The sequence below is a fragment of the Ranitomeya variabilis genome, chromosome 3 (assembly GCF_051348905.1).
Source record: "Ranitomeya variabilis isolate aRanVar5 chromosome 3, aRanVar5.hap1, whole genome shotgun sequence".
NCBI lineage: Eukaryota > Metazoa > Chordata > Amphibia > Anura > Dendrobatidae > Ranitomeya > Ranitomeya variabilis.
The window spans coordinates 123,259,838-123,275,178 of NC_135234.1; the positions used below are offsets into that span (position 1 = coordinate 123,259,838).

Consider the following 15,341-nt stretch of genomic DNA (forward strand, 5'->3'; position numbering starts at 1 on the left):
CAGGAAGGTAAGACTCTGCCTACAGTCCTGCCATGAAGCACGGTCATATCAGTAACTGAAAACCTCTAACACTGATTACACAAGAACCACAAGACTGATTCCTTCACCTCCGGGTATCATTTAAATCAGTTTAACAATGCCAACCTGACAATGCCTGTAGTTAACTTGGCAAAATCCTGCTGACACTCTCTTTAAATGTTGCTTTTTTAACATTTGTGGGGTTTGTTTTGTTTTTTTTACACATTATATATTTTGTTCAGTGGAATCTGTCAGCAGGTTTTTGATATGTATTCTGAAGACTGCATGATGTATTAGGTACAACAGATTTCAGTGATGTATCACATGTCCAGCTGTGTGCTGTTCACTTACAATGAAGGTTTTGTCTTCTGGTGGTTATCATTGTCTGGGCTACAGCAGCAATTGCATGCTGTTCTGACTCCGCCCCTTCCTGTGATAAGCAGCTCACTGTCTGTACAATATATATATTCAGTCTGTTTAATGTCCTGTGTGAACATGCTCCTACACATTGCATGTGTACCAACTTATACTCCAGTTAATTTCTTTCAATATATAGATACACAGCCTGGTATAGGCGGGGTTAGCTTCCTCAGCTCTGCTGCATTGCTAAATCTAAAAACTGCTGCACCCCGTAATCTAAGTGATACATCTTTGGATTTAGGTTCTGTTTGACTACATCATGCTTCTGTCAAATGAGTTAGTAAAAATCTGCAGACAGATAACCTTTAATTTGTAAATTGGTTGTGACTTACAATGGGTGTGCATTACTTTGATGTCGCTTTTCTGTAGTAGTATTCATGCCGGTATCTATCCACGTTATGAATGTTGAACTCAGACTGGTTTATGCTTTATTAGGATTTGGTGTCAAAAATGCTTCATGTGGATCCACATCAAAGATTAACAGCAGCCCAGGTACTAAAGCATCCCTGGATCGTGCACTGTGACCAGCTGCCTCAGTTCCAGCTCAACCGTCAGGATGCTCCTCACCTAGTAAAGGTAAGAAATACTGCGTATAAGTGTGTATGTATGATTGAGAAGGCATGTAGGACTGTTATATGGACAGGACTGATTTCTAATTAGATTCTCTAACCCTGAAGCGCTGAGATAATACAGAGCTTCCAATTCAAGATCCTTTGAGTATCAATTGCAGATGGCGTTTCTCTAGCTAGAGGACCTAGGACTGATTTAATTTAGAACTGTGCAATGCTTTATTTCCCCTGTGGGGGCACTGTGGTGAAATTGAAGAAATGCCAGCAATTAAAGCCCCTTTGGGAATCCCAACATCCAAACCTTCCTGCGATTTATTTTTGGGAGACCCTACTAATAAAGGAAGAGTGTCCATTATGAGCAACTCTTTAAACTATAAACTAGCTGGGAAATGTATTACAATCCTTAACTACCTGTGACGTTCATCATAGATCACTGAGGTGTGTGGCGTCGGCTCAGGGGCTCAGCCCACTTCAAAAGTGGCACATGCCAGTTGTGTTACAAAGTTGTCATCTGTCAAGAGGGGCAGCGGCTAGAGAAAGCTTCGATCACTGCTGTTAACCACGGTCAATCAACGTCAGTAGCATTTTAAATGGCCGCACCCCAATCTGTGTTTCTGTGGCAGCTGAGGACCTGATGAAGGCCCAAGTGGCTGCAACCTTAGCTCTATGAAGCTCGGCCAGAGGTTGGCGTTCCTAGGAAAAGCACAATTGCACTGATCGATCACCGATTTCAAGTTCCCAAAAAATAAAAAGTCATGTTTCAAAAATATTGTAAATTTTCCCATAAAAAAAAAAGTCGAAGATTGTGTATCTGAAAGTCTGGCAATAAGGAATTTATGTATACGTTATATGCCAAATAAAATCTAAATGCCAAAATTGATATTTTTGCTTCCTACATTTCAATAAGGTATTTTATTGATGCCATTTAGGGGTACACACAAGTACAGCTCCGGAAGCAAATCACGGTTTCTAGTTGATCAACTACGTAGACGGAATATACAAAAGTTATGTAGAATTATATTGTCTTGTCATTTTTACTGCCTTGTAAATACAGTAAAAAGGCCAAATTTTATAGGTTTTTTTTTTTACCATTTCACCCCACTTGTATCTTTTTTTCAGTGCATGGTTTGGTAAAATGAGTGACGTTATTCAAAACAACAATTCTGCCCACACAAAAAAAAAATCACAATGTGGCGATGTCAATTGAAGATTAAAAAAGTTATGGCTATTAGAAGAAAGGGAGGAAAGCGAAACAGGGTGTAAGAGCAGAAATTGTCCCGGTCCTTAAAGGGTTAAATATGAACAAGCATGGTCTACAGTCCTATAGTTGTAGCACTGTTATCAGTCACCAAAACCTGAATGTGTTCCAGCTGTTACTTGTCAGTATCGGCCACAGCTTGCAGGAGCCTCAGGCAGTTCTCTGATCGTGTGGAGGTCCTCCGGTGTTCCAGCTTTGGAAAGAGAGGGTGTGAAGGCTGCTGCACCCCAATACTGCAGTGAGGATCAGCAGCTCCGATTTCTTTTAGTCCTATAATGTTGGCCTGTGTCAGTATGGCAATCACAGGGTTGAATGTGAGTAGTTGAAGCCCCAGCTCATGTTTCGTCATTGTACATGGGGCGAGGACCAGGGCAGAATTCTCTGCGGTACAGATTGGTGTCGCTCTCCTGCTGCATTGCAGTGTTAGTGATCATATATAGACTCTTATGTGCCGTGACCTCCAGGTGTTAAATAATGGGAACAGGACGCCCTGCTGGAAACCTTGTGTTAGTGCACAAAACTATACATTGTTTGATCTGGCTATTGGCCCCTGTCTATTATGGGATGGATTGTGTGCCTAATCTTTCTGAATTTGTAGGTTTCCCGTCTCCAGACTGGGGGGTATGTACGGGTAATATACCATGACAGATGGGTTGTTTTCTGTTATGGAGTATACGACTTACATGAGTGCATGTCTATCCTTTCTATCGTCTTTCCTGGTGATATTTGTTCCTATTGTATTGTTACATTTGCCCTATGTCAGAGGCGTCCCCTATTTCATGTGTTTATACTGACGTGTTCTCTGTCCTCTATAGGGAGCTATGGCCGCGACATATTCTGCTTTGAACCTCAATCCATTGTCTCCAGTGCTGGAACCTGTTGGCCGTTCCACTCTCGCCCAAAGGCGAGGTATAAAGAAGATTACCTCCACCGCCCTGTGAACGTCTGTCTACAGAGTGCTAGAGCTGAAGATCCACAGCACAAACCCAAGCCAACAGAGATAGCACATATCAAAAAGAGACCCTCCGGCAGGCACCTGCTCTCTGCCGGATCACCATCAATGCTGCTGCTTTTTGTCTGTTCTCTCTTTACCTGGTTGATGGCAACCCTTGTACCTTACTGACTCAAATGGCCAGTCTGTGATATGATACAAGTGTAAGACTGGTCCTCCAACAATGCGGAGCAATAAGACTTCCCTCCTCCCTGGCATGAAGAATACACTGAAGCAATGGCAACCAATATTTTTTTATAGGGAGAGTTTTTAGTCGCCCATTTCAGTGGGATGTAGATACTCTCTTTATTTTCAGCACTTATGTGATTTCAAAGCGTTGTTCGTTAAATCCTCGTCCTTCGTGCCATGCAGATGTGTTGGCTTATTTCATGGCCGTTTTCCATGTTTCATTCGTTGCCTGATTTCTTACTGTGTCCTCAAATTTACCTCTGTTATGTTTTTTTTTCTATTCAGTTAATGCCTTGCATTGGTTTCACAATGTCGTCCTGTACGGTCTGAGACGCCCACAGGAGTGGCAGTGCATCCTCAGAAAGTGCAGCCATGTCACTGCGTCTGAATGTAACACGATCCAACACTTACCGGAGAACATGAGCCTGTTCTCTAAAGAAATGGCAGTCACTGGTATTGACTGGCCCGCGCGCTATGACTTGGCACAAATGACTGCAGCAGCAGGACTTGATAAATCACGTACAGCCGATGTGCAGCATCATCCTGTTAGATCCATGCTCTACTGCCTTTTTTTGTAATACTTCATTTGATGTTGTGTTTTAATGCCATGAAGCTTTTGGCTGAACAAAGCCACCAGAAAGCTCCCCAGCCTTCATTCTAAAACTTAGTCCAAGCATTAGCTCTTATCAAATCATGTAATCCTTGCCTCAATTGTGTAATCAGGGCAGTGATGGAAGCATCATTCCTACCGCAACTGGTTAGATGCTTGTAGGTTATCTGTGATGTAAGCGTTCCTGTGCAGGCCGCCATACCGATAACTTACCCCATATGTATACGTGGGCAGTGATGACATTGCGTGTACAGGGGGTCTCCGCTTTCCTGCCCGGTGATAAAGCAGTTGAGGGAGAGACCTTCTCTTATCTATCTTCACTTCCGCATTGTATTATAAGCAAGCAATAGAACAAGTAAGCGTCCATTGATTTTTATTTTGTCCTAAAATCAAAAGTTGTCCATGTCACCAATTCTTTCCAATGAACTGCGGTATGACCGTATGGCCATCGGAGCTGTGTGCGGATGAAATACTGAGCGGTAACTTATCCCAGCAGCCTGTGGAAACCCGGATTTAATCCGTGGCAGTGGTGACGGGCGACTTTCCTTCTATTGTTCCATTTTTTCTTATTAACTTCATCCCCCCCCCCCTTCAAGCAGTTTTGAGCTTTAGGTATATACGTTATTTTTTGCCTGACAAACCAGTATGTGATTTATTTTTTTAATTAATTTTGCCATTTAGATTTTTCTTTATCACTGCAGAGTAAATGTCTGGAGAGGCGACATTCTTGAAGGAAATGTCACCAGGTTTGTTTGTGGTTTTTTTTTTTTGCAACCTGGTCTGAGAGCAGCATGATGTATCACTTACTGGAGGCTGGAGTTTTGATAAAATCCCTGTTTTCCCTGCTGGAGATCTAGCAGAGCTCTAAATGCTGAGCTATGTATAACCCCGCCCACATCACTGACAGTTTTCTGTATGTACTGTGCATAGGCAGACAGCTGCCAATCAGTGGTTGGACTGGGTTATACAGAACTCATGAATATAAAGGATTACTAGTCCTATAGTGATAATCTCCTGATGATAAAACAGTGATTTTATCAAAACTACAGGCCAGTAAGTGATCCATTGCTAGAATCAAGGTCTCTGTCTCTACTTTCTGGTACTCTCAAATTAGGTGGCAAAAACCTGATGACAGATTCCTTTTAATTAAACTGTATTGTATAACGGATGAGTGTTCTCTTGTGAAAATGATGTGTTCTATGACTTAATTCCACCACTGAATAAAGGGACATTGTACACAAAGGGATGTAATTATTTTGGAATTACTGTATCTCCAGTGGGAGGGGCTGTGTAACTTTTTTTTTATTATGAATCAGAGAATATTTTTCTACAGTTATTGTACAATCCTTCTTTATATTAGACTTTGCATGGCATGTCAGTACCATTATCATACTTGAAGTAGAATTCTGTATTTCTCCCTTTTGCCATCATCCAATTTTTGGAAGACGCTTATCAATGCTTCCATTGCAGTAAACTAGAGTACAGTGTCATAGTACAAATAAGTGAGAATATCTCTCATCACCTGCATTGAAATTTAACCATAAATATCCACTATGATCCATTCTTAAAGGTAACCATTGCTTGTACATATATGTTAATCAGTTTTGTAATCTTCTAAAGAAAATCCAGACATTTATATAATAAACTTTCAAATACCTACATGAACTAGGTTTGTGGTGTTTGAAGTATGATTTTTTTTTTGTTGTTTTTGTTCGATTTGCTTTTGAAGGAGTTGTCTTTGACAATAAATGTGTAGTATTAAGAATGGGGTCTAAGGGTTTGTGCACAAAATGTCTTTTTCGGTCAGATTCTGCCTGAAAAAGCAATAGAAAAATGCCAAAAAGTGTGACTGCCAAAATGACTTATTGTCCATAGGGCAACAACTTTTTTTCGCTTCTCTTAACCATTTCATGAATTGGCTAAGAGAAGTGACCAGCCCATACTTAAGCGGCTTAATACCGTGTTGCATATATGCACAACAATTTTCAAAAAAAAAAAACTCTTCAGGAAAACAGGTCTGTGGATGGAGTTCCTGGGTTGGCTTTTTATATTAAGCCATGTGGCAAGGCCCTCTTAAAAGATCGATATTGACTTTTAAAATTGCTGATTCAAAGTTTCCGTCCTCTTTCTCCTGAAGAGGCATCAAGAGGATAACTGCATATTTAAATTACCAGAAGAGTGTTGCATGGCCTTTAAATCTCCTTACATGGACTTAGTGCTTCCCACAAGGAGAAATGTTGCCCCTTAAAACCCCTAAAAGTACTTTTAACTCAAAAACCTGGTATAAATAGTTAATTTTGTGATCACACATTCATTTTAAGATGACTCCTAGTTCCAAAGGGGGGGGTGACTACCAAGGTGGATTCTGGGAGCAAGATCGGATCCTAAGCCTCAACTGTGAGGCCTCTGCTTGGTCTCTCGTTGCCTCTGCTCGGTCTCTCGTTGCCTCTGCTCGGTCTCTCGTTGCCTTCTGGTTTGGTGGGTTGGGGATGATATATTAGGGGCCCTTCACTTTTGGAGTGGACTGTGATTTCCCGCATTCTTGTGCACTTTTTATATGGCGCTTGTTCACTATTCTTTTTTAACCACACTCGAAGGTAGAGGACAGTTCTCTGCCTCCTAAAGGAAATCTGTCACCCCAAAAATCGTATATGAGCTAGGGCCATCGGCATCAGAGGCTTATCTACAGCATTCTGTAATGCTGTACATAAGCCCCCAATGTAACCTGAAAGGTAAGAAAAACAGGTTATATTATACTCACCTAGGGGCCGTCCCGGTTCGTTTCGGGAATGGTGTAGATAAGCCCCTGATGCCGGTGGCCTTAGCTCATATATATGATTTTTGGGCTGACAGATTCCCTTTAAGGAAAAAAATTTAAGGAGGTGGCTAGGGAGACTTATTGGCCTTGCAATGCTCATTAAGAAATAAATGTGCAAACAACCATTTCACAGAAAAGAGGGTTTCTAGTCCCATATATTGGAAGTAACGTGAAGGACAGAGCTTTACAAAGAATATAACTGCACCATCTGCCAGCTCTGTAAAACCAGAGGGGAAAAAGCAAAAGTACTTACCAGTAAATATATTTTATAATTTTTTATTTTTTTATACTTACAATGGTTCTCGCCAGGGCTGTGGAGTAGGAGTTGGTGTCCTTTTTGGTGGAGTTTGGATACGTTGGGTACAGTAGTACAATGCAGGATGTGCTGTAAGTGTTTTCATAAGAATTTAGGAAAGTTATGAAATTTCCTATAAATGTCTTCTGTTCCTGATCTAAGGATCTCGGCTTTTAGTTGAGATGAATCTGTGCTGCACTTTATGTACATGGTCAGTAGTGACCAGTGCTGTGGTGTTGGGAATCAGGGAAATTGAGGAGCCCGGAGATTTAGTTTACTGACTCCACAGCCCTGGTTCTCGCTAAAGTTTATTAATAAAGCTAATTCATTTTTGTGAGACTGTGGTAAAATATGAAGCAAAGAAAATCCATGTTTCCCTCTTCTGCAGTCCTTTAAAAGACTGCACAGACCCGAGAAGCCGTTTTCTTCCAATCACTATTGCCACAGGAGCACTCGTGAGAACTGACTAGCGCCTCCGCCTGAAGTAACAGGTTACAGATAACAGCCACTGATTATTTTCAGAAGGACTAGAGAAGCAATAATCTGTAGCCCTCCCTTCCTGCCAGCATAGCTCTGCCCTGCCTCCAGCACTAACGGCGTATTGTACCAGTAGAATACTCTGCTCCTGTATACATCTCTTCTTGGCCAATTTATATTCTGCCATGTAGATCAATGACTGTGTGGATGCTTACATCATTGCTCTGCTGGGTTTCAGCAGCAATCAACAGTCCACCACAATGGAGGTTGTAACTAACGAGGTCTATTTTATGGGGACAACATTACTATATAGGGGCACAAAGGTAGACGCTATTTGGTGGCCTCAAACTGAGATGTTACTGCTGTATGGGGGCATGATGGGGGACAGTAGTACTATAAAGGAGGCACTGAGGAAATTATACTGTTTCATGAGGGTACAAAGGATGTTACTACTGTATGTGAGGCAAAAAGTATTGCTTATCACTGCGGTATGAGGGTCACAACAATGACACTACTATACAGGGCAGGAGCAGAGACTTTGCTGTTAGGGACCATGAAGGGAGAGATCACTACTGCGTGGGGACACAAGTGAGATTTTAGTTTGATTACCTGTAGGACACAAAAGGGTACTAATATCAGGCACTGAGGGTGTGGGGGTGGAGGGCACTATAGTGTTTGTGTAGAGGTGATGGAAAAGTGATGAACCGAAGAGGTCTGAGAGTTGAAATTCTGCATAGATTAGTCATGGCTGGGAGTTCTCATGGAGGTCTGTGTTGGATGAAAAAAATAAAGGAAAATGCAGTAATTCATTCCGAAGATGTCATATTTACTGTATTCACTTGAAAAGTATGCAGAGCGGTACTGTTGGTAATTTTGGTCTTGTATAGTGGTTTTTATTCTGGAGCATTATGGTTAGACTAGATGGTGGCCCGATTCTAACGCATCGGGTATTCTAGACTATGTATGTATATAGCAGCCACATAGTATATAGCACAGGCCACGTAGTATATAGGAGCCATGTAGTATATAACACAGGCGATGTAGTATATAACACTGGCCACGTAATATATAGCAAAGCCCCCGCAGTATATAACACCGGCCACGTAGTATATAGCAGCCATGCAGTATATCACATAGCCACAGTAGTATATAGCACAGCCACGTTGTATATAACAGAGCCCACGCAGTATGTAACACAGCCCACGTAGTGTATAGCAATGTGGGCACTATATGCATGGTTAAAAAAGACTTAAAATAAAAAATAAACATACTCACCTTCCGAAGGCCTCTTGAAGTCCTGGCCCTGTGTGCGATGCACGCGTCGGCTTCCGGCCCTAGGGTTGGTATGAGCGCAGGACCTGTGATGACGTCGCGGTCACATGACTGTGACGTCATAGAAGGTCCTTCTCGCATAGCATCCTTGGCACCGGAACCTGCTGCTTGCACTGCCGAGGACAGCCGCGATGTCGGAGGGTGAGAATAACCTTTTTTTTCCCGTCTCCCATGACAGCACACCTGAGAGAGGGATCCGCCCAGTCAGGACAGGAAACCTACTGAAATAAAAGGGCGGTACCTCTCCCTCGCTTCAGTTGGGTTTCCTGTCCTGATGGGAACCCCTTGTGCTGTATCCCGCTTTATTAAATCCTGTAGTAGGTCTAGACCGATAAAACTTCAGAGACTTCCCCCGTGGGATTTAAATCTGGTATTAAATGCTCTAACCAATAGTCCATTTGAACCCCTGCAGGAATCATCATTAAAGATACTCACTCTTAAAACGGTCCTCCTGGTTGCGTTAACATCAGCCCGTAGGGTGAGCGACTTACAGGCCCTGTCCGTCTCCCCTCCTTACACGCAAATTTTTGATGACAGGGTAGTACTCAGACCAGATCCGGCATACCTTCCAAAAGTTGTACTTAAATTTCATAGAAGTCAAGAGATTGTGTTGCCCTCCTTTTGTAATAATCCTAGGAACCCAGGGGAGGCAAAATTTCATACACTGGATGTGAGGAGGGCTATTGTGCAGTACATATCCTTGACTAATCAGTGGAGAAAAGATCAATCCCTTTTCGTAGCCTTCCAGGGTAGTAGGAAAGGATATGGGGTATCCAAGGGTACTATTGCTAGGTGGATTAGGGAGGCTATTTCATTATCCTATGCTTCCTGTGGCGCCCCGATCCCTGATGGCATCAAGGCTCACTCCACCAGGGCCGTGTCTACTTCCTGGGCTGAAAAAGCAGAGGTATCGATAGATCAAATTTGTAAAGCCGCTACCTGGTCCTCTCCGTCTACCTTCTTTAGACACTACCGGCTAGATCTATCCTCCTCGTCTGACCTTACCTTTGGTAGAAGGGTGCTACAAGCGGTGGTCCCTCCCTAAGGTGGTTCTTTCTCCAAAAATCTCTCAGGTGTGCTGTCATGGGAGACGGGAAAACACCAAGGTTACTTACCGGTAGCCGGTTTTTCCGGAGCCCATGACAGCACCTGTATATTCCCTCCCTTCTCTTTTTCACCCTTTGGTGCGCACTTTTTAGCTGGGTGTATTTTGTTATATTTATAATGTGGTGATGGATTACCATGTACTAACCAAAAGGGCCTCTCATGCTCTGAAAACCAACTGAAGCGAGGGAGAGGTACCGCCCTTTTATTTCAGTAGGTTTCCTGTCCTGACTGGGCGGATCCCTCTCTCAGGTGTGCTGTCATGGGCTCCGGAAAAACCGGCTACCGGTAAGTAACCTTGGTGTTTTTTTATTATTATTCTTATTTGTAACATTAGATCTTTTTACTATTGATGCTGCATACGCATCTATAATAACAATTTGGTCTCACAGGGTTAATAGCTGTGTAACCGGAGTGTGTTACACTGCGCTCCGGTAACGCTGGCATTAACCCTGTGTGAGGGCTGACTGGAGGGGAGTATGGAGCGGGCACTGACTGCGGGGAGGAAAGAGCTGCCATTTTGCCGCCAGACTGTGCCCGTCGCTGATTGGTCGTGGGCGTTTTCCCACGACCAATCAGCAACTTGGATTCCATGACAGACAGAGGCCGCGACCAATGAATATCCGTGACAGACAGAAAGACAGACGGAAGTGACCCTTAGACAATTATATAGTAGATTAGGAAGTACTGTATATTCAGTTTAATATGTGGCCATAGTATGTCGGTAGTATTTGGCCCTTGTATAATGGGTTTTCTTTAGTAAGGCTGGGTTCACATTGCATTAATGGTGTCCGTTAGACGGACCACGTTACACCGCATATATACGCGGTGTAACGTAGTCCGTTACGGCTGCCATTGACTGCAATGTCGGATGCATCTCTAGCGCACGCCCACAATGGGCGTGCGCTAGGGATGTGCCATCATTGAGTGACGGACCCTGAGACGCGGGCTGCAGCGTTTCCGAGTCCGTCACTGCTAGCGCAGATAGAGCTAGCAGATGCTCTATCTGCGCTAGCGCGATGTAAACGTCGGCACTTGCGTTAAGAGCAGCCGGTTAGCGTATGTGCTGAACGGGCTGCTGCTAACGCAGTGTGAACCCAGCCTAACAGTTTAGTAATATTTGTTATTTTGTTAACGGTTTGTGTTATTTACATGCATATTATACAGCAGTGTTAGAAAATTGGTGAACTCTTCAGAATTCTCCATATTTCTACATAAATTTGACCTAATGCTACAACAGATATACACACATCTCCTAAAATGAGATAAAAGAACAAAGTCAGAGAAATTACCAGTAAAAAATAGCTTTGTATTATTGAGGAAATAGCATTTGAGTGGTAAAAATGTGAACATTTGCTTTCATTCTATACATGAACAACTGCATCTAAACGTATCTGGTAATTAAGTCCTGTATATTGGCTTGGAGGAATTTTAGCCCATTCCTCCGTGCAAAACTGCTTTAAATCTGAAATGCTGGTGGGTTTTCTCCCATGAACTACTTAATTCAGGACCTTTCACAACATTTCTATATGATTTATTCTTCTTTAACCCATTCACAACATTTGACTTAACATTTACATAAATCGGGAATGAGTTCCCACAAAACTACGTAAATTCATGTCATGGTGATATTGCAGGCACAGGACCTGTGCCCGCACCATTGCTGCCTCTGTAGCTAAGCTTTAGTTATAGCCAAGCTCCGGCTGTCATGGTCAGGAGGGGGTGCCCGCACTGTCGGTGCAGCATGACAGGTATAAAGCCTTGCGATCCATTATACCAGGGATCAGACTGAAAAAAGTTAGTCCCATAGAGCGACTAAGTTAAAAAATCATAAAATATATGAAAAATGTATTAAACCAATAAATATAAAGATCGTAGAAAGAAAAAAGCGCAGAAAGAGCTAAATACAAAAACTATCTTTATTTCACATACAAATTGAAGAGTATGCAGGGGGATACAAAAAATGAAGTGGCTTAGAGCCAAAAACATAGGGCACCACGGATAGGCAATAAGCAGGTACTTAATGTGAGCATAAATACCATTTACGGTAATTGAATAGCATTAACCCATGATACAGATACTTGAAACTAATACTGGTCTTAAGTTCATAATAAAGTGCTAAGTGCAGATCATATAGAGACCAAAGTTTAAGCAGCGATTAGAATACATGATCCAGCTAAGGACATTGCCATTTTAGCAGGGCTGTACTAAACACTGCGCCAAGCGATAGTGCCACTTCCCTCTACGTGCGTTTCAGCAGGCGTGCCACCTTCTGGGTTTCTAGTAGCTGTCTTTATCAGGGATTAATGCTATTCAATTTAATGCTATTTATGCTCGCATTAAGTACCTTCTTGCTGTCAATCTATGCGTTTGGCTCTAAGCCACTATTCACCTTTTTTTTTTTTTTTTATCCCCCTGTATACGCTTTTAAATTTGTATGTGAAATAAAGATCATTGCTTTTGTATTTAGTTCTTTGTGCGCTTTTTTTCTTCTTTGTACGATCTTGCTATATAATGGCGCAGAACCTTTTATAGTCCTGTATAGGTACTTTTAGGTATAATGCTATGTTCGTCAATGTACATATAAGTATTTGGTATCATACCAGAGGTTAACTTCTAATTACAATACATGTGAATATTTTTTTTTTAACAAATATACCTATTTGGTATCATCGCATCCGGAACAACCCGACCTATAATACTATCACACTTCGTAAAATAAAGTAGTAAAAAAAAGTGGCAATACACTATACTTCTTCATCATACCACCAAAAAAAGGTGAATAAAAAGTCGAATGTTAATAAAAATGGTATAGCTGTAAACGCCATCTTGTCCCGCAAAAAAACAAGCCGCCATACAGCTCCATCAGTGGAGAACTAAAAAAAGTAAAGTGATGTAAAAAAAAAATTCTCATTTCTATAATAGTTTCTGTGTAAAAGTGCCAAAACATAAAAACAAATCATATAAATGTGTTATTGCAGCAATCGTACTGATAGAGAAAGCGTTCTCGATCACTTTTACTATATGGTGAACGGCATATAAACAGCAAAAAAACAGGTCCTTAATTGTTGTTTTTTGTTCATTCTGCCCCTCAAACATCTAAATAGAAAGCGATCAAAAAATGTAATGCGCCTGGAAATGGTACCAATTAACCCCTTCATGACCTGCGGTATTTTGGGTTTTCGCTTTTCATGTGTGATAGCGGCCAAACATAAAATAAAACTAGTATTGCTGTAATCGCATCGGCCCGAAGTACAAAGCCGCCTTATTTCCTATACCACACGAGAAACAGAATAAAAAAAAATTAAACCAATTCTTGACCTGCTGTTAATTTGTTCATTTTTACCTCTGAAAGACCGCAGTAAGGCTCAGCTCACATTTATCCTGTGCTCTATGCTGAGCACTTACACCGGAGTTTCCATGTAAATCTCTGAAATCTGTGATTCATACTGAACCCCCGATGGAATAATCCCTATAATGAGGCAGATGAAGACATTGTGGACTTTGGTCTATGATCCAGCGGTGTCCATCTTTTGGTGTCATCAGGGTGTCGTCCACAGTTTTGTGCACCTCTGAAAAGGACACAGTTGAACAGAGGACAGACTGAGTCCAGAGTAACTGCTGCCTCATGGTGAATGGATCCGTCAGGGGTTTCATCTGAGTCTCCTTATTCGGAGATTTAGATGTAAACCACATTGAAATTGCTCAACATAGACCACAGGATATCGTTACTGGTAGCACACAGGCTCTCAAATTGCTATGGCTCCTCGCCAGCGACTTCTGCTCTTCCAAATGCCCCCCCTCCCTTCTGAGCCCCACAGTGTGCATAAACCACATCTAGCACTCGCAGTTTGGCATTTCTGTAGCGATTAACTACCTAATTTACGGGTGCATGTCTCCAGAAGCACGAGCTGGGCAGTACAACGTACTGGTGATTATAGCGTACTGGTCACTATAATGGCAGAGTTGCAATTTTTACTCGGCAACATTCACTGCTGCTTGTTTCTGGAAATTGACCATGGAGTCAAAATCATCACTACACCTGTAGATAAATTCCCAGATGGGTGTAATTTCCAACATGGGATCAACTGAGAAGGGATCCTGCTTTTCTGGCACTTAGGGGCTCTGTATATGGAGTCCACAAACTATTCTAAGAGATTCTCCTAGAGTTAAATAGTGTGCTCCTCCCCTCCTGAGTCTCGCCATGTGACCAAGGAGTACTGTACAGCCTCATATGGGTATTTTCATGCTCAGCAGAAATTGTGACAAGTTTTGGTGCCATTTTCATTAACTTCCATATAAAAATGTAACATTTGGGGCTAAACAAGATTTTAGTGGTAAAAATCTTTTCGTCACTACCGAATGACACAATTCTGGGAAATACTCATGGTGTCAATATGCTCACAGCTCCCTTAGATGATTTCATTGAGAGGTGTAGTTTGTAAAATGAGGTAATTTATGGGGGGTTCTGTTGTTCTGGCACCTCATGGGCTCTGCCAATGTGACATGGCACCCTCAAACCTGTGTGGCAAAATTTGCACTATAATTAATATGGTGCTCCTTCCCTTCTGAGCCTTCCATTGTGTCTGATAAGTAATTCCTGATTACATGTAGGGTATTGTCGCACTCAGAAGAAATTGCACAACAAACGATTAGGTTTATTTTTTCCTAACAGCCTTTATAAAAATTAAAAACTTAGGGCTAAAACAACATTTTAGTGGTCAAAATGTAATTGTTCTTTCTTAAACGCCGAATGGTATAAACTTTTGTGAGGCACATGTGGTGTCATCATGCTCACCGCACCAGTTAAATTCATTTCAGGGTGTGGTTTGTAAAATTGGGTCACTAATGGAGGGGTTCTGCCCTTCTCGTACCTCAAGGACTCTGCGAAGGTGACATGGCATCCTCAAACCCTTCCAGCAAAATCTGAACTCCAATATGGCGCTTCTTCCCTTCTTAGCCTTGCACTGTCTCAAAAGTAGTTTTGACCACAAATGTGGTATTGGCATACTCGGGAGAAAATGAATAGTGCAATTTGTTACACAATTTCTCTTATTATCCCTTCTGAAAATTAAAAACTTGGGGCCAATGCAACATTTTAGTGGAAAAAAATGTGTTATTTCCATTTCCTCAGCCTAATGTTATGAAGCACCTGAGGGGTAAACATGCTTACTACATGCTAAGATTAATTCCTTGAGAGGTGTAGTTTCCAAAATAGCATCCTTTGGGGGGGTTGTTGCTGTTTTGGCATGTCAAGGGC

General features: G+C 42.0%; 1 protein-coding gene across 1 annotated transcript in view; it reads left to right on the forward strand.

The window, feature by feature from the left end:
• Positions 1-5,720, forward strand: part of RPS6KA3 (ribosomal protein S6 kinase A3) — a 175,671-nt gene extending 169,951 nt beyond the window's left edge. Inside the window, exons 21-22 of the mRNA XM_077294621.1 lie at positions 874-1,014; positions 3,081-5,720. Of these exons, the coding sequence (XP_077150736.1) occupies positions 874-1,014; positions 3,081-3,206 (267 nt within the window). The 3' untranslated portion in view covers positions 3,207-5,720. The remainder of the gene's footprint in view (positions 1-873; positions 1,015-3,080) is intronic.
• Positions 5,721-15,341: the final 9,621 nt, after the last annotated feature.